Source organism: Oncorhynchus masou, chromosome 24 (assembly GCF_036934945.1).
Source record: "Oncorhynchus masou masou isolate Uvic2021 chromosome 24, UVic_Omas_1.1, whole genome shotgun sequence".
Classification (NCBI taxonomy): Eukaryota; Metazoa; Chordata; class Actinopteri; order Salmoniformes; family Salmonidae; genus Oncorhynchus; species Oncorhynchus masou.
The window spans coordinates 26,796,811-26,823,466 of record NC_088235.1 but is presented as its reverse complement, the minus strand read 5'-3'; the positions used below and the strand labels follow the sequence as shown (position 1 = coordinate 26,823,466).

Here is a 26,656-nt window from a genome sequence, read left to right as displayed (position 1 = left end):
AGTGCCCCTAGTCCAGTGGTTACCAACAACAAGATAGAACAGTGCCCCTAACCCAGTGGTTACCAACAGCAAGATAGAACAGTGCCCCTAACCCAGTGGTTACCAACAACAAGATAGAACAGTGCCCCTAGTCCAGTGGTTCCCAACAACAAGATAGACAGTGCCCCTAGTCCAGTGGTTCCCAACAACAAGATAGAACAGTGCCCCTAACCCAGTGGTTACCAACAACAAGATAGAACAGTGCCCCTAGTCCAGTGGTTCCCAACAACAAGATAGACAGTGCCCCTAGTCCAGTGGTTCCCAACAACAAGATAGACAGTGCCCCTAGTCCAGTGGTTACCAACAACAAGATAGAACAGTGCCCCTAACCCAGTGGTTACCAACAGCAAGATAGAACAGTGCCCCTAACCCAGTGGTTACCAACAACAAGATAGAACAGTGCCCCTAGTCCAGTGGTTCCCAACAACAAGATAGACAGTGCCCCTAGTCCAGTGGTTCCCAACAACAAGATAGAACAGTGCCCCTAGTCCAGTGGTTCCCAACAACAAGATAGACAGTGCCCCTAGTCCAGTGGTTCCCAACAACAAGATAGAACAGTGCCCCTAACCCAGTGGTTACCAACAGCAAGATAGAACAGTGCCCCTAACCTAGAGGTTACCAACAGCAAGATAGAACAGTGCCCCTAACCCAGTGGTTACCAACAGCAAGATAGAACAGTGCCCCTAACCCAGTGGTTACCAACAACAAGATAGAACAGTGCCCCTAACCCAGTGGTTCCCAACAACAAGATAGAACAGTGCCCCTAGTCCAGTGGTTCCCAACAACAATATAGAACAGTGCCCCTAACCCAGTGGTTACCAACAACAAGATAGAACAGTGCCCCTAGTCCAGGGGTTACCAACAACAAGATAGACAGTGCCCTAGTCCAGTGGTTCCCAACAACAAGATAGACAGTGCCCCTAACCCAGTGGTTCCCAACAACAAGATAGAACAGTGCCTTCTTCTCAAGTACCTCCCGTGGATAGGTCCTAGTACCCCTGGTTGGGAACCACTGCCCTAGTGCAGTGGGCAAGGAATAGGACAGGATGAAGCTGGCACAGTTTACACAGAACAGTGGTAAATTGTATGGTCAGGTTGGCTTTTTACCCCCAAATTGATATACTTGGGTTGGATAAGATTATCTTAAAGCCTTCTACAATCAAAGGGACAAAGAGACAATATACACTGAGTGTATATAGACTGACCAGGTGACATAGACTCACCAGGTGAATGCAGATGAAAGTTATGATCCCTTATTGATGTCACCTGTTAAAACCACTTCAATGAGTGTAGATCAGTGTTCCCTTAACTAGTGGCCTGCTGGCCAAATTTGGCCCGCGTGTGGTTTTATTTGGCCCCACAAGTTTTCAGAGCAAAAAAAATATAATAACCGAACTCATTTGTAATTTTATTGTTGCACATAAAATACTATTAAAAAACCAGGAAATCAGCTTCTAGGTGATTTAAGGTTAAGAAATCAGTTCCCAAGTATTCCCACACATCATGTACAAATATAAGCAAGGTTTGAAATGATTATGTTTTAGTCAAATATTATATATGTTTGGGCTTCTTGTGGTTGATTTGCAGTGTACAAATTATGTGTCATTATGTCCCCCCCCCAAAAAAAAAAAAAAAATCAGGCCTGCCAGCTAGCCTAGCTTAGCCTAGCTACATTTTTTATTTTTATTATTTCAAATCTAATCAAAATATTTAACATTTATTTAACTAGGCAAGTCAGTTAAGAACAAATTCTTATTCACAAATGGCCTACCAAAAGGCCTTCTGCGGGGACGGGGGCTGGATTAAAACTACTACTACTAATAATAATATAATGTAGGACAAAACACACATCACGACAAGAGACAACACAACATTAGACATAAGAGACATAAGACAACAACATAGCAAGGCTGCAACACATGACAACACAGCATGGTAGCAACACAACATGACAACAACATGGTAGCAACACAACATGGCACCAGCACAACATGGTAACAGCACAAATTATGGTACAAACATTATTTGGCACAGACAACAGCACAAAGGGCAAGAAGGTAGAGACAACAATACATCACACAAAGCAGCCACAACTGTCAGAGTGTTTGTTGCAGCTCGTTACAGTCACTAGCTGCAGCAAACTGAAAATACGAGCGACCCAGGGATGTGTGTGCTTTGGGGACCTTTAACAGAATGTGACTGGCAGAACGGGTGTTGCATGTGGAGGCTGAGGGCTGCAGTAGATATCTCAGGTAGGGAGGAGTGAGGCCTAAGAGGGTTTTATAAATAAGCAGCAACAGTGGGTTTTGTGACAAGTATGCAGAGATGACCAGTTTACAGAGGAGTATAGAGTGCAGTGATGTGTCCTATAAGGAGCACTGGTGGCAAATCTGATGGCCTGCTGGCTTGACCCTGAGGTAAATGTCCTTATTTTTAGACCGAACAGTTGAATCTTTTAAATGAAAGCAGTGCATCTTACTTTAGTACGTCTCTCCTTAGGCCTGAACATGCCTGTGTCCCTGCTGTGGGCAGTGGATGTGTATGGGCGTGTGTACAGCTTGTCCACCAGAGGGCAGCAGTGGGAGCAGTGTCATGATGCTGTGTTAGAGTTTAAGAGGGTGACGGCCGTGCAGCAGTGTTGCTGGGGTATCGCCTGTGACCATCACATCTACCTGAATGTCCACTCGAGTGATGTTCCCATACGCTACCAGGAGGAGACATTCGAGAACCAGGTACAGGGTCCGTGTGTGTGTGGCGGTGGAGGGTTGGGCTGTGTGTGTGTGGGGGGGGGGAGGGTTGGGCTGTGTGTGTGTGGTGCGGGGGGAGGGTGGGCTGTGTATGTGGGGCGGGGGGAGGGTGGGCTGTGTGTGTGTGGGGTGGGGGGAGGTGGGCTGTGTATGTGGGGTGGGGGGGATGGGCTGTGTGTGTGTGGGGTGGGGGGAGGTGGGCTGTGTATGTGGGGCGGGGCGGGGGAAGGGTGGGCTGTGTGTGTGTGGGGTGGGGGAGGGTGGGCTGTGTGTGCGGGGGAGGGGTGGGGTGTGTGTGTGTGGGGCTGGGGGAGGGTGGGCTGTGTGTGTGTGGTGGGGGGAGGGTGGGCTGTGTGTGTGTGGCGGGGGGAGGGTGGGCTGTGTGTGTGTGGCGGGGGAGGGTGGGCTGTGTGTGTGTGGCGGGGGGAGGGTGGGCTGTGTGTGTGGGGCGGGGGGAGGGTGGGCTGTGTGTGTGTGGCGGGGGGAGGGTGGGCTGTGTGTGTATGTGTGGGGCGGGCGGGCGGGGGGAGGGTGGGCTGTGTGTGTGTGGTGGGGGGAGGGTGGGCTGTGTGTGTGTGTGTGACTGTGTGTCTGTCTGTGCCTGTGTTTGTGCTTCTCTTGCACCTGATGCATTTATGGTCCTTGTAACCCTCTCTCTCTCCCTCTCTCAATTCAGTTTCAATTCCAGGGCTTTATTGGCATGGAAAACACATGTTAACATTGCAAAAACAAGTGAAGTAGATAATAAACAATAAATATTTGCAGTAAACATTACACTCTCAGAAGTTCCAAAATAATAAAGACATTTCAAGTGTCATATTGTCTATACACAGTGTTGTAACAATGTGCAAATAGTTAAAGTACAAAAGGGAAAATATTGGGTTGTATTTACAATGGTGTTTGTTCTTCACTGGTTTTCTTGTGGCAACAGGTCACAAATCTTGCTGCTGTGATGACACACTGTGGTATTTCACCCAGTAGATATGTGATATCAAAATTGGGTTTGTTTTCTAACTCTTTGTGGATCTGTGTAACCTGGGGGAAATATGTGTCTCTAATATGGTCATAGATTTGGCAGTAGGTTAGGAAGTGCAGCTTAGTTTCCATCTCATTTTGTGAGTCGTGTGCATATAGCCTGTCTTCTCTTGAGAGCCATGTCTGTCTACGGCGACCTTTCTCTATAGCAAGGCTATGCTCACTGAGTCTGTACATAGTCAAAGCTTTCCTTAAGTTTGGGTCAGTCACTGTGGTCAGATATTCTGGCAAGGTGTACTCTCTGATTAGGGCCAAATAGCATTCTAGTTTACTCCATTTTGTTGTTAATTCTTTCCAATGTGTCAAGTAATTATCTTTTTGTTTTCTCATGATTTGTTTAGGTCTAATTGTGTTGCTGTTCTAGGGCTCTGTGGGGTCTGTTTGTGTATGTGAATAGCTTGCTTAGGGGACTCTTTTCCAGGTTCATCTCTCTGTAGGTGATGGCTTTGCAAATTTGCAAATAAATTCATTAAAAATCCTACAATGTGATTTTCTGGATTTTTTTCTTCTCATTTTGACTGTCATAGTTGAAGTATACCTCTGATGAAAATGACAGGCCTCTCTCATCTTTTTAAGTGGGAGAACTTGCACAATTGGTGGCTGACAATACTTTTTTGCCTCACTGTACATGTTGAAGAGGATGGGGCTTAACCTATATCCCTTTCCCACCCCCCTGGAAAGAAATGTGTTTGCTTTTTGCCCGTTTTAACCCCAAACTTGTTGTTTGTGTACATGGAATTTCTAATGTTGTATGTTTTCCCCCAACACCACTTTCCATCAATTTGTATAGCAGACCCTCATGCCAAATTGAGTCAAAAGCTTTTTGAAATTAACAAAGCATGAGAAGACTTTGCCTATGTTTTTTTGTTTGTTTGTCAATGAGGGTGTGCAGGGTGAATATGTGGCCTGTTGTCAAATCATTTGGTAAAAAGTACACTTGACCTTTGCTCAGTACATTTTCTTTACTGTGGAAATGAACTCGTCTGCTGTTAATGATAATGCAGAGGATTTTCCCAACTTTGTTGTTGACACATCCCACATCCCATTGGGGTCAAATTTGTCTCCACTTTCGTGGATTGGGGTGATCAGTCCTTGGTTCCAAATATTGGGGAAGATGCCAGAGCTAAGGTTGATGTTGAAGAGTTTAAGTATAGCCAATAGGAATTTGTGGTCTGTATATCTTATAATTTCATTGAGGATACCATCAACACCACAGGTTTTTTGGGGTTGGAGGGTTTGTATTTTGTCCTGTAGTTAATTCAATGTAATTGGAGAATCCAGTGGGTTCTGGTAGTCTTTAATAGTCTCTCTCTCTCTCTCTCTCTCTCTCTCTCTCTCTCTCTCTCTCTCTCTCTCTCTCTCTCTCTCTCTATATGTGTGTATATATATATGTGTGTGTATATATATATGTGTATGTATATATATATGTGTATGTATATATATATGTGTATGTATATATATATGTGTATATATATGTATATATGTTTCACATCCTGCCATTATTGGGAGTCCCATAGGACGTTGCACAATTGACCCAGTGTCGTCCGGGTTTGGCTGGAGTAGGTCGTCATTGTAAATAAGAATTTGTTCTTAACTGATTTGCCTAGTTAAATAAAAGTTCAATTAAAAAAAAATAATAATAATACAAATAAATATATATATCTCCCTCTATCTCTCTCTCTCTCTCTCTCTCTCTCTCTCTCTCTCTCTCTCTCTCTCTCTCTCTCTCTCTCTCTCTCTCTCTCTATATATATGTGTGTATATATATATATATGTGTATGTATATATATATGTGTATGTATATATATATGTGTATGTATATATATATGTGTATATATATGTATATATGTTTCACATCCTGCCATTATTGGGAGTCCCATAGGACGTTGCACAATTGACCCAGTGTCGTCCGGGTTTGGCTGGAGTAGGTCGTCATTGTAAATAAGAATTTGTTCTTAACTGATTTGCCTAGTTAAATAAAAGTTCAATTAAAAAAAAAATAATAATACAAATAAATATATATATCTCCCTCTATCTCTCTCTCTTTCTCTCTCAGCGATGGAATCCCATGGATAACTTCTCAGATCGCTTGTTGCCGAGCGACCGCTGGCAGTGGAGTAACATCACAGGACTGGAACACCAACCCCTTGACAGCTTCTTTCTTCCCTCGACCAACTGGGAGTGGGAGGGGGACTGGTACATTGACGGGAACTTTGGAGGAGAGCCCACAGAGAAAGAAGTGAATGTTCTCCGTCTTTCTCTCTTTTCTGTATCTTTCTCTCTCCTCTCTCGCCTCCTCCATTTTATATGTCCCCTCTATCTCTCTCTTTCTCTCTTTCCCTCTCTCTCCCTCTCTCTTTCCCTCTCTCCTTCTCTCCTCTCTCCTTCTCTCCTCTCTCCTTCTCTCTTTCCCTCTCTCTCCTTCTCTCTCCCTCTCTCTTTCTCTCTTTCCCTCTCTCTCCTTCTCTCTTTCCCTCTCTCTCCCTCTCTTTCCCTCTCTCCTTCTCTCTCCTTCTCTCTCTCTCCCCCTCTCTCTTTCCCTCTCTCTCCTTCTCTCCTCTCTCCTTCTCTCCTTCTCTCCTCTCTCCTTCTCTCTTTCCCTCTCTCTCCTTCTCTCTCCCTCTCTCTTTCTCTCTTTCCCTCTCTCTCCTTCTCTCTTTCCCTCTCTCTCCCTCTCTTTCCCTCTCTCCTTCTCTCTCCTTCTCTCTCTCTCCCTCTCTCTTTCCCTCTCTCTCCTTCTCTCCTCTCTCCTTCTCTCTTTCCCTCTCTCTCTTCTCTCCCTCTCTCTTTCTCTCTTTTCCTCTCTCTCCTCTCTCCCTCTCTCTTTCCCTCTCTCCTCTCTCCCTCTCTCTTTCCCTCTCTCCTCTCTCCCTCTCTCTTTCCCTCTCTCTCCTTCTCTCTCCTCCCCTCCTTCTCCTCTCTCTAATTCTCTCTCTCCCTCTCTATGTCTTTCTTCCCTCCCTCTCTGTCATTGTCTTACCCCTCACGTACAGTGATCTCCAACAGTAGACTAGCTAGGTTTCCATCCAATTGGTGACAGATTTTCATTCCAATACTCTAAAATCTGCGTAAAACAATATGCCCATTTTCCCACCAGAGATGTTTCCATCAAACTGACTTTTTGCAGATGAAATGATGTGCATGATGATGTAGTGCACACAAAAACAACTTTTTACATTAATTTCCCATGTACCATCATTCATTTCCCATGTACCATCATTCATTTCCCATGTACCATCATTCATTTCCCATGTACCATCATTCATTTCCCATGTACCATCATTCATTTCCCATGTACCATCACATTTTCAAATGTACTGATGGTTTTGTCACAAAAACTGTTGCATTGTATAGAAAATGTGTCCACAATGGTCTTGGCACTTGTGCTCTAGCCAACAGCTGGCTGATACAGTGGGTAGACTACCTACAGTATGAGATTAATATTCATAAGCGTGATCATCATGTCACCAGAATAAGAACCTCGATATATATTGGAAAGGAGCATCAAGCTCATCACTGTGCACTTTCACCACCCTGTGAAGTTCATCATAACTTATTTCATCTGTAGCCTAATGAACTGCATGCTTCCCCGAGTCATAGTGGGAGGGCCACACAACATATCATCGGTATCATGGTTATTTTCACTGCTATTTCTCGCATAATTAATTTTACAGACAAAAAGATCCCAACATGTCGAAAGAACAAATTGTCTGTCGGCATTTATACCCTCATTTCATGTTTCCATCAGCCCCGTCTGGACTTTTTCCATGTGTCAGGTAATTCATCTGCATGAAATGTTTGGATGGAGTGTACATAGTGACACATTGGTTGTTGTTTTGGCTCTGTACTCCAACACTTTGGATTTGAAATGATACAAGGTTAAGTTGCAGAATGGCAGATTTAATTTGAGGGTATTTTCATCCATATCGCGTGATTACAGCACTGTTTGTACATGGTCCCCCAGTTTTAGGGGAACAAAAGTTTTGGGACAAATTCACTTATGTGAATTAATGTAGTGAAAAGTGAAGTATTTGGTCCCATATTGATAGTGCCCAATGACTACATCAAGCTTGTAACTTTACACATTTTTGAATGCATTTGCTGTTTGTTTTGGTTGTGTTTCAGGTTATTTTGTTCCCAGTAGAAATGAATGGTAAATAACGTATTGTGTCATTATGGAGTCCCTTTTATTGTAGATAAGAATAGAATATATTTCTAAACACTTCTACATTAATGTGGATGCTACGGTGATTACAGATAATCCTGAATGAATCTTGAATAATGATGAGTGATAAAGTTACAGAGGGTCAAAGATCATACACCCAAGACACGCTAACCTCTCACCATTACCAATATCAGGGGAGGTAAGCAAAAACATAACTTTCTACTACTTTAATACACATATAAGTGAATTTGACACAGGACTTTTGGTTTCCTAAAATGGGGGGACTATTTACAAAAAGTAATTTCTAAACGGTTCACCCGATAATGATGAAAATACCCTCAAATTAAAAAGCTGTCAGTCTGCACTTCATAGCCAGTGTATCATTTCAAATCCAAAGTGCTGGAGTACGAAGCCAAAACAACAACGTGTTGTTCTAATACCTGTAACTCACTATACTGATTCAATGGGTCTGTCTGTGTGTCTGCAGGGTTGGACCTATGCCATGGACTTCCCTGCCACCTACACCAAAGATAAGAAGTGGAACTCATGTGTCCGTCGCAGGCGATGGATCCGCTACAGGAGGTACAAGGCCACAGACACCTGGGCCAAGGTGTGTATTTGGAGAAATATAATCACCTGCCACAACCAGGATGTAACTGTGTACCTCTGCAGTGTACATGCTTGTATTGTACTCATCATGTACCGTAGTTTACAGTGTGTGTGTGTGTGTGTGTGTGTGTGTGTGTGTTGACCTGTCTCTCTCTGTTACCAGATCCCGTCAGAAGGTCACAGTGGTCCCCTTCCAGACCCCTTTAATGACATCAGCTGTGGAGGCTGGGAGATCAGTGAGGAGCCCAGGGGGAGGTTGTCTCTGTGGGCTGTCTCTCTACAGGGCAAGGTAACACACACACTAAAACATTAACACATACACACACACACACACTAACACACAGACACACACAGCTCAGAGGGGGAGGTCATATCTTCAGAGATCACAAAACACTGCCAGGTTGTACACAACTCTAATATATTCCTAAGTCATTTGATTGACTGATTGTTTGATCTGGGTCATTAGGTGTGGTTTCGTGAGGGTATCCACCACCACAGCCCAGAGGGGGATGGCTGGGAGGAGGTGTCTCTGCCTGGGGAGGTGGTGCAGATCAGCTGTGGTCCAGGGGACCTTGTCTGGGCCGTGCTCTGGGAGGGACAACTCATCGTCAGGGAGGGCATCACCAGAGACTGCCCACGAGGTGACTGGTTGACAGAGGAAGTGTGTGTATCCGTGGATGCGTATGTTAGAGAGACACAGAGAGACAGAATGCTTGTGTCTGTTTGTGTGTGTGTGTGTGTGTGTGTGTGTGTAATGGAGAGAGACAAAGCGAGAGACAAAGAGAGATAAAGAGAGAGACAGAGAGAGCGAGTGAAAAGGAGAGAGCTAAAGAAAGAGGGAAATAGAGAGATGAAGAGAAAGAGTCTGATGGTCTCATGGCCCCATTACCCCTCTTCTCTCTCCGTCAGGCTCCTCCTGGGTAGTGGTGGACTCTCCCAACCCAGAGGCCGGGGCCATCCACGTAGCTGTGGGGGACAACGTAGTCTGGGCTGTCACCAAGGACAACAAGGTAAGACAATACCACTGGGTTTCCATAACTGAACACTAATTTATATGCTTCATTATTGGACATAATCATACTAATAGATTTAATTTAAATAGCACTTTTCATTACATGAAGAATCACAAAGACGCTTAAAAAATGAAAAAAAAACTGAATTTGAATTTATTGATGATAGTTAATGTGGAGCTGGACAATGATGAACATGAGCTAAAGGAAGAATTTAGGAAAAAAACACAAATTTCATTTTAATTCCGCCACATGTCTACCTCTGGTTATGAATCATTCAGTCATGACTGTTTCCCTGATGATCTTCTGTCGGTACCTGTTAGGTATGGTACAGACGTGGCATCAACTGCTATAACCCCCGTGGTTCAGGCTGGATCGGGATGATCGGGGAGATGGTCATGATCAACGTGGGTCTCAACGATCAGGTAAGGAGCCATGACTTAACTATTTCTTCTGCTTATTCAACTAATTATAACGTTCCCTCAGACTCTCATAGCCAAGCCTTATGGCATGGGCTTAAAATCATAAACTGTACATTCATTCATGAAGAAATGATTCATAATGATTAAAAGGCAGTTTAGTAATGGAGAACAAACACAATGTCATGTTAGTTTCTTGTCTGGCTCTCGCCTCATGTGTTCTGTCCCATCCAGGTGTGGGGTATCAGCTGTGAGGACCGAGCAGTGTATTTCCGTCAGGGTGTGACCTCCAGTGAGTTGAGTGGTAAAGCCTGGAAGGCTGTCAACGTGCCCCGAGACGGAGACATCAGGTCCCACTCCTCCGCCAGCATTAGCAGTCTGCACAGGTGGGCTGGGGACATGAACACACACATAAACACACACACACATTGTTTTCACTGCTTGGGCAACCTCGGCTACATAAAGCGATTTGCTAAGCTGTCTGCCAGCTGGGTGCTCTGTGTAATACTATCTCTCATCAGTTTCTCTCTCTCTCTCTCTCTCTCTCTCTCTCTCTCTCTCTCTCTCTCTCTCCCTCTCTCTCTCTGTCCCTCTCTCTTTCTCTCTCTCTCTCTCTCTCTCTCTCTCTCTCTCTGTCCCTCTCTCTTTCTCTCTCTCTCTCTCTGTCTGTCTGTCTGTCTGTCTGTCTGTTTGTCTGTCCGTCTCTCCCTCCCTCTCTCTCTCTGTCCGTCTCTCCCTCTCTCTGTCCGTCTGTCCGTCTCTCCCTCTCTCTGTCCGTCTGTCCATCTCTCCCTCTCTCTGTCCGTCTCTCCCTCTCTCCGTCCGTCCGTCCGTCTCTCTCTCAGTGCTGGTTGTTTCTTCAGTGGAGAGGTGCGAGCACAGTCTGTGATGAGTGAAGACTCAGACACAAAGAACGGTCCACAAAGGGCAGTCCTAGAAGTAGGGGCCTGTCCCTCCTCCCCTCCCCCCGATCCCCCTACCGTTGACCCCAACGTCCCCAAACCACGCATCCCCAAGGTCACCAGCGACAGCTTCATCTCCGAGATGCTCTCTGACCGCAAGGTCAAACGGGAGGGGGCCCACACTGCCATCACCGCCGGTCCCTCTATCCCAGAAGAGGAGGCCTCTCTTCGGGAAGCAGATGCCAAGTCTCCCCCTCTGGCCCTGGTTCTGTCCCCCAGCCTGTCTGGAGGGCCTGGGGACCCCCAATGGAGTAACGTGGACCTAGAAGAGACCCAGACTCACCTGGCTGTGGGGCCTGCTGGGGTGAGAGGGGACGCGGCTGACACCTGTAGCCTGTCCTCTGTGGCCACCTACACCCTGTGTCAGGAGGAGCCTTATGGGGTGGATGAACATCCACTCTGGGCATGGGTCAGTGGAGGAGGCTGTGGTGTGGACTGTCACTCCCAGCTCAACTGGTTCAACTCTGCCACAGGTGAGACACATACTGTAGATATTGTATCGCCCTGAAATTCTATTTCTCCTGCATATCAAAAAAAGCCTAGCAATTTACAAAACAAAATTTACAGAATACACCCTTCTGGCTGATAGAACAGTGTCCCTGTGCTTGTTATTGTTGTTGTTGAGCAACTGGAGTGTTTCCTCACATGTTGTTGATAAAGATTTGATCTTTGTCTATTTGTCTCTCCCAGCCCTGTCATCATCAGTCCAGTCCATGAGTCTGTCCATCAGTCCAGCCCAGACAGCTGCCTGGCGGAAACAGATCTTTGAGCAGCTCAGCGAACGCTCCAAGAGAGAGATGGACAACTTTAAACACTACGAACAGGCCATAGAACAGGTTGAACGTTGAACGTCCTTACAACTTGAATGCTTGCAAATGCTTTTTCTGGTTGCCATGATAAAATGAGTTTGTTTATGACTTGTCCTTGTTGTATAGAGGCTCATTAGTTCCTCCCTTGTCACCTCCTTCTCTCCCTCCCTCCCCCCTCCGTCCCCTCCTTCTCTCCCTCCCTCTCCCCTCCGTCCCCTCCTTCTCTCCCTTCCTCCCCCCTCTGTCCCCTCCTTTCTCTCCCTCCCTCCCCCCGTCCCCTCCTTCTCTCCCTCCCTCCCCCTCCGTCCCCTCCTTCTCTCCCTCCCTCCCCCTCCGTCCCCTCCTTCTCTCCCTCCCTCCCCCTCCGTCCCCCCTTCTCTCCCTCCCCCTCCGTCCCCCCTTCTCTCCCTCCCTCCCCCCTCCGTCCCCCCCTTCTCTCCCTCCCTCCCCCCCTCCGTCCCCTCCTTCTCTCCCTCCCTCCCCCCTCCGTCCCCTCCTTCTCTCCCTCCCTCCCCCCTCCGTCCCCCCTTCTCTCCCTCCCTCCCCCTCAGTCCCAGTCTGTGTGGGTGAAGAAAGGGACCATGCAGTGGTGGAGGGACTGGAAGCCCCATAAGTGGGTGGACGTGAGGTTTGCCCTGGAGCAGTTCTCAGGACCAGAGGGAAACCAGGATGGCATTCTCTTCCTCTACTACAACTTCAACGAGGAGAAGAAGGTGAGGGGAGGGCCACAGTGTGTGTGTGTATTTTGGATGATCTGTAATTAGTTATTTATTCATCTTGTTTCTCCCCTCCTCCTCTCCTCCCTATATCCAGTACCTGCATGTGTTCATCAACGAGGTGACTATCTTGGTGCCAGTGCTGAATGACTCCAAACACACGTTTGCCGTCTACACAGCAGAGAGGACCAAACAGAGGTGGCCTATCAGACTGGCTGCTGCCACCGAGCTGGAGATGCACGACTGGGTAGGTTATATGATCACTGTCTTACACCTGAACCAGACACACAGTACAAGTTCTCAATTTTCACAGAATATCATATGTTTATTCATAAGGAAATGTCATGCTAAATAAAGGATGGTGAAAGGGTTATTCCACGTTTAGTAAAGCATCAGATGTATGGATCTTTTATATGACCCTATGTAGCATGACTTTGCCTCTATGTAGGGCTTATGAAGACTCTCTGCATGCTATCCTTTATAAGTTGTAGTCTGGGAATGTTTTGACTGTCTCTCTGCACCCCCAGCTGGCCCTGCTGAGTGTGTCGTGCTGTGACTCCCGGGGGATCCAGGGTCCCCCCTCTAAACAGGCCCTCTGGTCAGTCACCTGTAAAGGAGACATCTTCGTCTGTGAGCCTTCGCCAAGCCTGGAAGCATGTCCCTACCCCACACCCTGCGACCAGATGTAAGACACGTCCTCTGGGCTGTTATCGATGCTTTATAAAGGCTTGATAAAAACGATATGATGGATTTATTATTTGTAGATATTAGATTAATCAGATGTATGCACTTAAAAACTGAATAGTCTTGACTGTCTGAATAGTCATGACTGTCTGAATATCTTTGACTGTCTGAATATATTTGAATGTCTGAATAGCCTTGATTGTCTGAATAGCCTTGACTGTCTGAATAGCCTTGACTGTCTGAATGGTCTTGACTGTCTGAATATATTTGAATATCTGAATAGCCTTGATTGTCTGAATAGTCTTGACTGTCTGAATAGCCTTGAGTGTCTGAATAGCCTTGAGTGTCTGAATAGCCTTGATTGTCTGAATAGCCTTGACTGTCTGAATAGCCTTGACTGTCTGAATAGCCTTGACTGTCTGAATAGCCTTGACTGTCAGAATAGCCTTGACTGTCTGAATAGCCTTGACTGTCCGAATAGCCTTAACTGTCAGAATGGCCTTAACTGTCATAATAGCCTTAACTGTCAGAATAGCCTTAACTGTCTGAATAGCCTTGACTGTCATAATAGCCTTAACTGTCATAATAGCCTTAACTGTCATAATAGCCTTAACTGTCTGAATAGCCTTGACTGTCAGAATAGCCTTAACTGTCATAATAGCCTTAACTGTCATAATAGCCTTAACTGTCATAATAGCCTTAACTGTCATAATAGCCTTAACTGTCATAATAGCCTTAACTGTCTGAATAACCTTGACTGTCTGAATAACCTTGACTGTCTGAATAGCCTTAACTGTATGAATCGCCTTGACTGTCTGAATAGCCTAAACTGTCTGAATAGCCTAAACTGTCTGAATAGCCTTGACTGTCTGAATAGCCTTGACTGTCTGAATAGCCCTGACTGTCTGAATAGCCTTGACTGTCTGAATAGCCTAAACTGTCTGAATAGCCTTGACTGTCTGAATCGCCTTGACTGTCTGAATAGCCTAAACTGTCTGAATCGCCTTGACTGTCTGAATAGCCTAAACTGTCTGAATAGCCTAAACTGTCTGAATAGCCTTAACTGCATGAATCGCCTTGACTGTCTGAATAGCCTTGAGTGTCTGTATAGCCTTGATTGTCTGAATAGCCTAAACTGTCTGAATAGCCTAAACTGTCTGAATAGCCTAAACTGTCTGAATAGCCTTGACTGTCTGAATAGCCTTGAGTGTCTGAATAGCCTTGACTGTCTGAATAGCCTAAACTGTCTGAATAGCCTTAACTGTCTGAATCGCCTTGACTGTCTGAATCGCCTTGACTGTCTGAATCGCCTAAACTGTCTGAATAGCCTAAACTGTCTGAATAGCCTAAACTGTCTGAATAGCCTAAACTGTCTGAATAGCCTTGACTGTCTGAATAGCCTTGAGTGTCTGAATAGCCTTAACTGTCTGTATAGCCTTGAGTGTCTGAATAGCCTAAACTGTCTGAATAGCCTTAACTGTATGAATAGCCTTAACTGTATGAATAGCCTTGACTGTCTGAATAGCCTTGACTGTCTGAATAGCCTTGACTGTCTGAATAGCCTTAACTGTCATAATAGCCTTAACTGTCATAATAGCCTTAACTGTATGAATCGCCTTGACTGTCTGAATAGCCTTAACTGTCTGAATAGCCTTGAATGTCTGAATAGCCTTGACTGTCTGAATAGCCTTGACTGTCATAATAGCCTTAACTGTCAGAATAGCCTTAACTGTCTGAATAGCCTTGACTGTCATAATAGCCTTAACTGTCAGAATGGCCTTAACTGTCTGAATAGCCTTGACTGTCAGAATAGCCTTAACTGTCTGAATATCCTTAACTGCATGAATAGCCTTAACTGTATGAATCGCCTTGACTGTCTGAATAGCCTTGAGTGTCTGTATAGCCTTGACTGTCTGAATAGCCTAAACTGTCTGAATAGCCTTAACTGTCTGAATCGCCTTGACTGTCTGAATAGCCTAAACTGTCTGAATAGCCTTGACTGTCTGAATAGCCTAAACTGTCTGAATAGCCTTGACTGTCTGAATAGCCTTGACTGTCTGAATAGCCTTGACTGTCTGAATAGCCTAAACTGTCTGAATAGCCTTAACTGTCTGAATCGCCTTGACTGTCTGAATAGCCTAAACTGTCTGAATAGCCTTAACTGTATGAATAGCCTTGACTGTCTGAATAGCCTTGACTGTCTGAATAGCCTTGACTGTCTGAATAGCCTAAACTGTCTGAATAGCCTTAACTGTATGAATAGCCTTGACTGTCTGAATAGCCTTGACTGTCTGAATAGCCTTGACTGTCTGAATAGCCTTGACTGTCTGAATAGCCTTGACTGTCTGAATAGCCTTGACTGTCTGAATAGCCTTGACTGTCTGAATAGCCTTAACTGTATGAATCGCCTTGACTGTATGAATCGCCTTGACTGTCTGAATAGCCTTGACTGTCTGAATCGCCTTGACTGTCTGAATAGCCTAAACTGTCTGAATAGCCTTAACTGTCTGAATAGCCTTGACTGTCTGAATAGCCTAAACTGTCTGAATAGCCTTAACTGTCTGAATAGCCTTGACTGTCTGAATAGCCTAAACTGTCTGAATAGCCTTAACCGTATGAATAGCCTTGACTGTCTGAATCGCCTTGACTGTCTGAATAGCCTAAACTGTCTGAATAGCCTAAACTGTCTGAATAGCCTAAACTGTCTGAATAGCCTAAACTGTCTGAATAGCCTTAACCGTCTGAATCGCCTTGACTGTCTGAATAGCCTAAACTGTCTGAATAGCCTTAACCGTATGAATAGCCTTGACTGTCTGAATCGCCTTGACTGTCTGAATAGCCTTGACTGTCTGAATAGCCTTGACTGTCTGAATAGCCTTAACTGTCATAATAGCCTTAACTGTATGAATCGCCTTGACTGTCTGAATAGCCTAAACTGTCTGAATAGCCTTAACTGTCTGAATAGCCTTAACTGTCTGAATAGCCTTGAGTGTCTGAATAGCCTTAACTGTCTGAATAGCCTTGACTGTGTGAATAGCCTTGAGTGTCTGAATTGCCTTAACTGTCTGTATAGCCTTGAGTGTCTGAATAGCCTTAACTGTCTGAATAGCCTTGAGTGTCTGAATAGCCTTAACTGTTTGTATAGCCTTGAGTGTCTGAATAGCCTTAACTGTCTGTATAGCCTTGAGTGTCAGAATTGCCTTGACTGTCATAATAACCTTAACTGTCTTAATAGCCTTAACTGTCATAATAGCCTTAACTGTATGAATCGCCTTGACTGTCTGAATAGCCTTGAGTGTATGTATAGCCTTGACTGTCTGAATAGCCTAAACTGTCTGAATAGCCTTAACTGTATGAATAGCCTTAACTGTCTGAATAGCCTTGAGTGTCTGAATAGCCTTGATTGTCTGAATAGCCTTGACTGTCTGAATAGCCTTGAGTGTATGTATAGCCTTGACTGTCTGAATAGCCTAAACTGTCTGAATAGCCTTAACTGTCTGAATAGCCTTAACTGTCTGAATAGCCTTGAGTGTCTGAATAGCCTTGATTGTCTGAATAGCCTTGACTGTCTGAATAGCCTTGACTGTCTGAATAGCCTTGACTGTCTGAATAGCCTTGACTGTCTGAATAGCCTTGACTGTCTGAATAGCCTTGAGTGTCTGAATAGCGTTGAGTGTCTGAATAGCCTTGACTGTCTGAATAGCCTTGAGTGTCTGTATAGCCTTGACTGTCTGAATAGCCTAAACTGTCTGAATAGCCTTAACTGTCTGAATCGCCTTGACTGTCTGAATAGCCTTGACTGTCTGAATAGCCTAAACTGTCTGAATAGCCTTGACTGTCTGAATAGCCTTGACTGTCTGAATAGCCTTGAGTGTCAGAATAGCTTTGACTGTCTGAATAGCCTTGACTGTCTGAATAGCCTTGACTGTCTGAATAGCCTTGACTGTCTGAATAGCCTTGACTGTCTGAATAGCCTAGACTGTCTGAATAGCCTTGACTGTATGAATAGCCCTGACTGTCTGAATAGCCTTGACTGTATGAATAAGTCTTGAGTGTCTGAATAGCCTTGACTGTCTGAATAGCCTTGACTGTCTGAATGGTCTTGACTGTCTGAATATATTTGAATATCTGAATAGCCTTGAGTGTCTGAATAGCCTTGACTGTATGAATAGCCTTAACTGTCTGAATAGCCTTTACTGTCTGAATAGCCTTGAATGTCTGAATAGCCTTGACTGTCTGAATAGCCTTGACTGTCATAATAGCCTTAACTGTCAGAATAGCCTTGACTGTCTGAATAGCCTTGACTGTCTGAATAGCCTTGAGTGTCTGAATAGCCTTAACTGTCTGAAAAGCCTTGAATGTCTGAATAGCCTTGACCGTCTGAATAGCCTTGACCGTCTGAATAGCCTTGACTGTATGAATAAGCCTTGAGTGTCTGAATAGCCTTGAGTGTCTGAATAGCCTTGACTGTCTGAATGGTCTTGACTGTCTGAATATATTTGAATATCTGAATTGCCTTGAGTGTCTGAATAGCCTTGACTGTCTGAATAGCCTGGACTGTCTGAATGGTCTTGACTGTCTGAATATATTTGAATATCTGAATAGCCTTGAGTGTCTGAATAGCCTTGACTGTATGAATAGCCTTATCTGTCTGAATAGCCTTGAATGTCAGAATAGCCTTGAATGTCTGAATAGCCTTGACTGTCTGAATAGCCTTGACTGTCTGAATAGCCTTGACTGTCAGAATAGCCTTGACTGTCTGAATAGCCTTGACTGTCAGAATAGCCTTAACTGTCAGAATGGCCTTAACTGTCTGAATAGCCTTGACTGTCAGAATAGCCTTAACTGTCATAATAGCCTTAACTGTCATAATAGCCTTAACTGTCATAATAGCCTTAACTGTCATAATAGCCTTAACTGTCTGAATAACCTTGAATGGCCTTAACTGTCTGAATAGCCTTGACTGTCAGAATAGCCTTAACTGTCATAATAGCCTTAACTGTCATAATAGCCTTAACTGTCATAATAGCCTTAACTGTCATAATAGCCTTAACTGTCTGAATAACCTTGACTGTCTGAATAACCTTGACTGTCTGAATAGCCTTAACTGTATGAATCGCCTTGACTGTCTGAATAGCCTAAACTGTCTGAATTGCCTTGACTGTCTGAATCGCCTTGACTGTCTGAATAGCCTAAACTGTCTGAATCGCCTTGACTGTCTGAATAGCCTAAACTGTCTGAATAGCCTAAACTGTCTGAATAGCCTACACTGTCTGAATCGCCTTGACTGTCTGAATAGCCTTGAGTGTCTGTATAGCCTTGACTGTCTGAATAGCCTAAACTGTCTGAATAGCCTTAACTGTCTGAATCGCCTTGACTGTCTGAATAGCCTTAACTGTATGAATAGCCTTAACTGTATGAATAGCCTTGACTGTCTGAATAGCCTTGACTGTCTGAATAGCCTTGACTGTCTGAATAGCCTTGACTGTCTGAATAGCCTAAACTGTCTGAATAGCCTTAACTGTATGAATAGCCTTGACTGTCTGAATAGCCTTGACTGTCTGAATAGCCTTGACTGTCTGAATAGCCTTGACTGTCTGAATAGCCTTGACTGTCAGAATAGCCTTAACTGTCATAATAGCCTTAACTGCATGAATAGCCTTAACTGTATGAATCGCCTTGACTGTCTGAATAGCCTTGAGTGTCTGTATAGCCTTGACTGTCTGAATAGCCTAAACTGTCTGAATAGCCTTGAGTGTCTGAATAGCCTTGACTGTCTGAATAGCCTTGACTGTCTGAATAGCCTAAACTGTCTGAATAGCCTTAACTGTATGAATAGCCTTGACTGTCTGAATAGCCTTGACTGTCTGAATAGCCTAAACTGTCTTAATAGCCTAAACTGTCTGAATAGCCTTAACTGTCTGAATCGCCTTGACTGTCTGAATAGCCTAAACTGTCTGAATAGCCTTGACTGTCTGAATAGCCTTGACTGTCTGAATAGCCTTGACTGTCTGAATAGCCTTAACTGTATGAATAGCCTTGACTGTCTGAATAGCCTTGACTGTCTGAATAGCCTAGACTGTCTGAATAGCCTTGACTGTCTGAATAGCCTAAACTGTCTGAATAGCCTTAACTGTATGAATAGCCTTGACTGTCTGAATAGCCTAAACTGTCTGAATAGCCTTAACTGTATGAATAGCCTTGACTGTCTGAATAGCCTTGACTGTCTGAATAGCCTAAACTGTCTGAATAGCCTTAACTGTATGAATAGCCTTGACTGTCTGAATAGCCTTGACTGTCTGAATAGCCTAAACTGTCTTAATAGCCTAAACTGTCTGAATAGCCTTAACTGTCTGAATAGCCTTAACTGTCTGAATCGCCTAAACTGTCTGAATAGCCTTGACTGTCTGAATAGCCTTGACTGTCTGAATAGCCTTCAAATCAAAATCAAATCAAATCAAATTTATTTATATAGCCCTTCGTACATCAGCTGATATCTCAAAGTGCTGTACAGAAACCCAGCCTAAAACCCCAAACAGCAAGCAATGCAGGTGTAGAAGCACGGTGGCTAGGAAAAACTCCCTAGAAAAGCCAAAACCTAGGAAGAAACCTAGAGAGGAACCAGGCTATGTGGGGTGGCCAGTCCTCTTCTGGCTGTGCCGGGTAGAGATTATAACAGAACATGGCCAAGATGTTCAAATGTTCATAAATGACCAGCATGGTCGAATAATAATAAGGCAGAACAGTTGAAACTGGAGCAGCAGCACGGCCAGGTGGACTGGGGACAGCAAGGAGTCATCATGTCAAGTAGTCCTGGGGCATGGTCCTAGGGCCGCGGTTCAGTTGAAACTGGAGCAGCAGCACGGCCAGGTGGACTGGGGACAGCAAGGAGTCATCATGTCAGGTAGTCCTGGGGCATGGTCCTAGGGCTCAGGTCCTCCGAGAGAGAGAAGGAGAGAATTAGAGAACGCACACTTAGATTCACACAGGACACCGAATTGGACAGGAGAAGTACTCCAGATATAACAAACTGACCCCAGCCCCCGACACATAAACTACTGCAGCATAAATACTGAAGGCTGAGACAGGAGGGGTCAGGAGACACTGTGGCCCCACCCGAGGACACCCCCGGACAGGGCCAAACAGGAAGGATATAACCCCACCCACTATGCCAAAGCACAGCCCCCACACCACTGGAGGGATATCTTCAACCACCAACTTACCATCCTGAGACAAAGCTGAGTATAGCCCGCAAAGATCTCCGCCACGGCACAACCCAAGGGGGGGCGCCAACCCAGACAGGATGACCACATCAGTGAATCAACCCACTCAGGTGACGCACCCCCTCAGGGACGGCATGAGAGAGCCCCAGCAAGCCAGTGACTCAGCCCCTGTAATAGGGTTAGAGGCAGAGAATCCCAGTGGAAAGAGGGGAACCGGCCAGGCAGAGACAGCAAGGGTGGTTCGTTGCTCCAGAGCCTTTCCGTTCACCTTCCCACTCCTGGGCCAGACTACACTCAATCATATGACCCACTGAAGAGATGAGTCTTCAGTAAAGACTTAAAGGTTGAGACCGAGTTTGCGTCTCTGACATGGGTAGGCAGACCGTTCCATAAAAATGGAGCTCTATAGGAGAAAGCCCTGCCTCCAGCTGTTTGCTTAGAAATTCTAGGGACAATTAGGAGGCCTGCGTCTTGTGACCGTAGCGTACGTGTAGGTATGTACGGCAGGACCAAATCAGAGAGATAGGTAGGAGCAAGCCCATGCAATGCTTTGTAGGTTAGCAGTAAAACCTTGAAATCAGCCCTTGCTTTGACAGGAAGCCAGTGTAGGGAGGCTAGCACTGGAGTAATATGATCAAATTTTTTGGTTCTAGTCAGGATTCTAGCAGCCGTATTTAGCACTAACTGAAGTTTATTTAGTGCTTTATCCGGGTAGCCGGGTAGCCTTGACTGTCTGAATAGCCTTGACTGTCTGAATAGCCTTAACTGTATGAATAGCCTTGACTGTCTGAATAGCCTTGACTGTCTGAATAGCCTAGACTGTCTGAATAGCCTTATCTGTCTGAATAGCCTTGAATATCAGAATAGCCTTGAATGTCTGAATAGCCTTGACTGTCTGAATAGCCTTGACTGTCTGAATAGCCTTGACTGTCTGAATAGCCTTGACTGTCAGAATAGCCTTGACTGTCTGAATAGCCTTGACTGTCAGAATATCCTTAACTGTCAGAATGGCCTTAACTGTCTGAATAGCCTTGACTGTCAGAATAGCCTTAACTGTCATAATAGCCTTAACTGTCATAATAGCCTTAACTGTCATAATAGCCTTAACTGTCATAATAGCCTTAACTGTCTGAATAACCTTGAATGGCCTTAACTGTCTGAATAGCCTTGACTGTCAGAATAGCCTTAACTGTCATAATAGCCTTAACTGTCATAATAGCCTTAACTGTCATAATAGCCTTAACTGTCTGAATAACCTTGACTGTCTGAATAGCCTTGACTGTCTGAATAACCTTGACTGTCTGAATAGCCTTGACCGTCTGAATAGCCTTGACTGTCTGAATAGCCTTGAGTGTCTGAATAGCCTTGACCGTCTGAATAGCCTTGACCGTCTGAATAGCCTTGACCGTCTGAATAGCCTTGACTGTCTGAATAGCCTTGACTGTCTGAATAGCCTTGACCGTCTGAATAGCCTTGACCGTCTGAATAGCCTTGACCGTCTGAATAGCCTTGACCGTCTGAATAGCCCTGACTGTCTGAATAGCCTTGACTGTCTGAATAGCCTTGACTGTCTGAATAGCCTTGACTGTCTGAATAGCATTGACTGTCTGAATAGCCTTGACTGTCTGAATAGCCTTGACTGTATGAATAGCCCTGACTGTCTGAATAGCCTTGACTGTATGAATAAGTCTTGAGTGTCTGAATAGCCTTGACTGTCTGAATAGCCTTGACTGTCTGAATGGTCTTGACTGTCTGAATATATTTGAATATCTGAATAGCCTTGAGTGTCTGAATAGCCTTGACTGTATGAATAGCCTTAACTGTCTGAATAGCCTTAACTGTCTGAATAGCCTTGAATGTCTGAATAGCCTTGACTGTCTGAATAGCCTTGACTGTCATAATAGCCTTAACTGTCTGAAAAGCCTTGAATGTCTGAATAGCCTTGACCGTCTGAATAGCCTTGACCATCTGAATAGCCTTGACTGTATGAATAAGCCTTGAGTGTCTGAATAGCCTTGACTGTCTGAATAGCCTTGACTGTCTGAATGGTCTTGACTGTCTGAATATATTTGAATATCTGAATAGCCTTGAGTGTCTGAATAGCCTTGACCGTCTGAATAGCCCTGACTGTCTGAATAGCCTTGACTGTCTGAATAGCCTTGACTGTCTGAATAGCATTGACTGTCTGAATAGCCTTGACTGTCTGAATAGCCTTGACTGTATGAATAGCCCTGAATGTCTGAATAGCCTTGACTGTATGAATAAGTCTTGAGTGTCTGAATAGCCTTGACTGTCTGAATAGCCTTGACTGTCTGAATGGTCTTGACTGTCTGAATATATTTGAATATCTGAATAGCCTTGAGTGTCTGAATAGCCTTGACTGTATGAATAGCCTTAACTGTCTGAATAGCCTTAACTGTCTGAATAGCCTTGAATGTCTGAATAGCCTTGACTGTCTGAATAGCCTTGACTGTCATAATAGCCTTAACTGTCAGAATAGCCTTGACTGTCTGAATAGCCTTGAGTGTCTGAATAGCCTTAACTGTCTGAAAAGCCTTGAATGTCTGAATAGCCTTGACCGTCTGAATAGCCTTGACCGTCTGAATAGCCTTGACCATCTGAATAGCCTTGACTGTATGAATAAGCCTTGAGTGTCTGAATAGCCTTGACTGTCTGAATAGCCTTGACTGTCTGAATGGTCTTGACTGTCTGAATATATTTGAATATCTGAATAGCCTTGACCGTCTGAATAGCCTTGACCGTCTGAATAGCCCTGACTGTCAGAATAGCCTTAACTGTCATAATAGCCTTAACTGTCATAATAGCCTTAACTGTCTGAATAACCTTGACTGTCTGAATAACCTTGAGTGTCTGAATAGCCTTGACCGTCTGAATAGCCTTGACCGTCTGAATAGCCTTGACTGTCTGAATAGCCTTGACTGTCTGAATAGCCTTGACTGTCTGAATAGCCTTGACTGTCTGAATAGCCTTAACTGTATGAATCGCCTTGAGTGTCTGTATAGCCTAAACTGTCTGAATAGCCTTAACTGTATGAATAGCCTTAACTGTCTGAATAGCCTAACCTGTCTGAATAGCCTTGACCGTCTGAATAGCCTTGACCGTCTGAATAGCCTTGACTGTCTGAATAGCCTTGACTGTCTGAATAGCCTTGACCGTCTGAATAGCCTTGACCGTCTGAATAGCCTTGACCGTCTGAATAGCCTTGAGTGTCTGAATAGCCTTGACCGTCTGAATAGCCTTGACCGTCTGAATAGCCCTGACTGTCTGAATAGCCTTGACTGTCTGAATAGCCTTGACTGTCTGAATAGCATTGACTGTCTGAATAGCCTTGACTGTCTGAATAGCCTTGACTGTATGAATAGCCCTGACTGTCTGAATAGCCTTGACTGTATGAATAAGTCTTGAGTGTCTGAATAGCCTTGACTGTCTGAATAGCCTTGACTGTCTGAATGGTCTTGACTGCTGTCTGAATATATTTGAATATCTGAATAGCCTTGAGTGTCTGAATAGCCTTGACTGTATGAATAGCCTTAACTGTCTGAATAGCCTTAACTGTCTGAATAGCCTTGAATGTCTGAATAGCCTTGACTGTCTGAATAGCCTTAACTGTCTGAAAAGCCTTGAATGTCTGAATAGCCTTGACCATCTGAATAGCCTTGACTGTATGAATAAGCCTTGAGTGTCTGAATAGCCTTGACTGTCTGAATAGCCTTGACTGTCTGAATGGTCTTGACTGTCTGAATATATTTGAATATCTGAATTGCCTTGAGTGTCTGAATAGCCTTGACTGTCTGAATAGCCTGGACTGTCTGAATGGTCTTGACTGTCTGAATATATTTGAATATCTGAATAGCCTTGAGTGTCTGAATAGCCTTGACTGTATGAATAGCCTTATCTGTCTGAATAGCCTTGAATGTCAGAATAGCCTTGAATGTCTGAATAGCCTTGACTGTCTGAATAGCCTTGACTGTCTGAATAGCCTTGACTGTCTGAATAGCCTTGACTGTCTGAATAGCCTTAACTGTCTGAATAGCCTTGAATGGCCTTAACTGTCTGAATAGCCTTGACTGTCAGAATAGCCTTAACTGTCAGAATAGCCTTAACTGTCAGAATAGCCTTAACTGTCATAATAGCCTTAACTGTCATAATAGCCTTAACTGTCTGAATAACCTTGACTGTCTGAATAACCTTGACTGTCTGAATAGCCTTAACTGTATGAATCGCCTTGACTGTCTGAATAGCCTAAACTGTCTGAATTGCCTTGACTGTCTGAATCGCCTTGACTGTCTGAATAGCCTAAACTGTCTGAATCGCCTTGACTGTCTGAATAGCCTAAACTGTCTGAATAGCCTAAACTGTCTGAATAGCCTACACTGTCTGAATCGCCTTGACTGTCTGAATAGCCTTGAGTGTCTGTATAGCCTTGACTGTCTGAATAGCCTAAACTGCATGAATCGCCTTGACTGTCTGAATAGCCTTGAGTGTCTGTATAGCCTTGACTGTCTGAATAGCCTAAACTGTCTGAATAGCCTAAACTGTCTGAATAGCCTAAACTGTCTGAATAGCCTTGACTGTATGAATAGCCTTGACTGTCTGAATAGCCTTGACTGTCTGAATAGCCTTAACTGTATTAATCGCCTTGACTGTCTGAATAGCCTAAACTGTCTGTATAGCCTTAACTGTCTGAATAGCCTTGAGTGTCTGAATAGCCTTGACTGTCTGAATAGCCTAAACTGTCTGAATAGCCTTAACTGTCTGAATAGCCTTAACTGTCTGAATCGCCTTGACTGTCTGAATCGCCTTGACTGTCTGAATAGCCTTAACTGTCTGAATAGCCTTGAATGTCTGAATAGCCTTGACTGTCTGAATAGCCTTGACTGTCATAATAGCCTTAACTGTCAGAATAGCCTTAACTGTCTGAATAGCCTTGACTGTCATAATAGCCTTAACTGTCAGAATGGCCTTAACTGTCTGAATAGCCTTGACTGTCAGAATAGCCTTAACTGTCTGAATAGCCTTGAATGTCTGAATAGCCTTGACTGTCTGAATAGCCTTGACTGTCATAATAGCCTTAACTGTCAGAATAGCCTTAACTGTCTGAATAGCCTTGACTGTCATAATAGCCTTAACTGTCAGAATGGCCTTAACTGTCTGAATAGCCTTGACTGTCATAATAGCCTTAACTGTCATAATAGCCTTAACTGCATGAATAGCCTTAACTGTATGAATCGCCTTGACTGAACTGAATAGCCTTGAGTGTCTGTATAGCCTTGACTGTCTGAATAGCCTTGACTGTCTGAATAGCCTTGACTGTCTGAATAGCCTAAACTGTCTGAATAGCCTTAACTGTATGAATAGCCTTGACTGTCTGAATAGCCTTGACTGTCTGAATAGCCTTGACTGTCTGAATAGCCTTGACTGTCAGAATAGCCTTAACTGTCATAATAGCCTTAACTGCATGAATAGCCTTAACTGTATGAATCGCCTTGACTGTCTGAATAGCCTTGAGTGTCTGTATAGCCTTGACTGTCTGAATAGCCTAAACTGTCTGAATAGCCTTAACTGTCTGAATAGCCTTGAGTGTCTGAATAGCCTTGACTGTCTGAATAGCCTTGACTGTCTGAATAGCCTAAACTGTCTGAATAGCCTTAACTGTATGAATAGCCTTGACTGTCTGAATAGCCTTGACTGTCTGAATAGCCTAAACTGTCTTAATAGCCTAAACTGTCTGAATAGCCTTAACTGTCTGAATCGCCTTGACTGTCTGAATAGCCTAAACTGTCTGAATAGCCTTGACTGTCTGAATAGCCTTGACTGTCTGAATAGCCTTGACTGTCTGAATAGCCTTGACTGTCTGAATAGCCTTAACTGTATGAATAGCCTTGACTGTCTGAATAGCCTTGACTGTCTGAATAGCCTAGACTGTCTGAATAGCCTTGACTGTCTGAATAGCCTTGACTGTCTGAATAGCCTAAACTGTCTGAATAGCCTTAACTGTATGAATAGCCTTGACTGTCTGAATAGCCTAAACTGTCTGAATAGCCTTAACTGTATGAATAGCCTTGACTGTCTGAATAGCCTTGACTGTTTGAATAGCCTAAACTGTCTGAATAGCCTTAACTGTATGAATAGCCTTGACTGTCTGAATAGCCTTGACTGTCTGAATAGCCTAAACTGTCTTAATAGCCTAAACTGTCTGAATAGCCTTAACTGTCTG

General features: G+C 44.3%; 1 protein-coding gene across 2 annotated transcripts in view; it reads left to right on the top strand.

Annotated features, from left to right (window-relative positions):
* The first annotated feature begins 2,542 nt into the window (after positions 1-2,542).
* The window catches only part of LOC135511963 (tectonin beta-propeller repeat-containing protein 1-like), a 49,801-nt gene continuing 25,687 nt past the window's right edge, over positions 2,543-26,656 (top strand). The window contains exons 1-13 of one of the 2 annotated variants that reach the window (XM_064933501.1): positions 2,543-2,771; positions 5,878-6,060; positions 8,474-8,596; positions 8,759-8,884; positions 9,062-9,236; positions 9,505-9,605; positions 9,929-10,030; positions 10,259-10,410; positions 10,870-11,459; positions 11,677-11,822; positions 12,347-12,508; positions 12,609-12,758; positions 13,039-13,196. In XM_064933501.1, the coding sequence (XP_064789573.1) occupies positions 2,547-2,771; positions 5,878-6,060; positions 8,474-8,596; positions 8,759-8,884; positions 9,062-9,236; positions 9,505-9,605; positions 9,929-10,030; positions 10,259-10,410; positions 10,870-11,459; positions 11,677-11,822; positions 12,347-12,508; positions 12,609-12,758; positions 13,039-13,196 (2,393 nt within the window). In that variant the 5' untranslated portion in view covers positions 2,543-2,546. Of the gene's footprint in view, positions 2,772-5,877; positions 6,061-7,569; positions 7,598-8,473; positions 8,597-8,758; positions 8,885-9,061; positions 9,237-9,504; positions 9,606-9,928; positions 10,031-10,258; positions 10,411-10,869; positions 11,460-11,676; positions 11,823-12,346; positions 12,509-12,608; positions 12,759-13,038; positions 13,197-26,656 lie in introns of those variants that run through there. The other variant, XM_064933502.1, reaches the window with a different exon arrangement.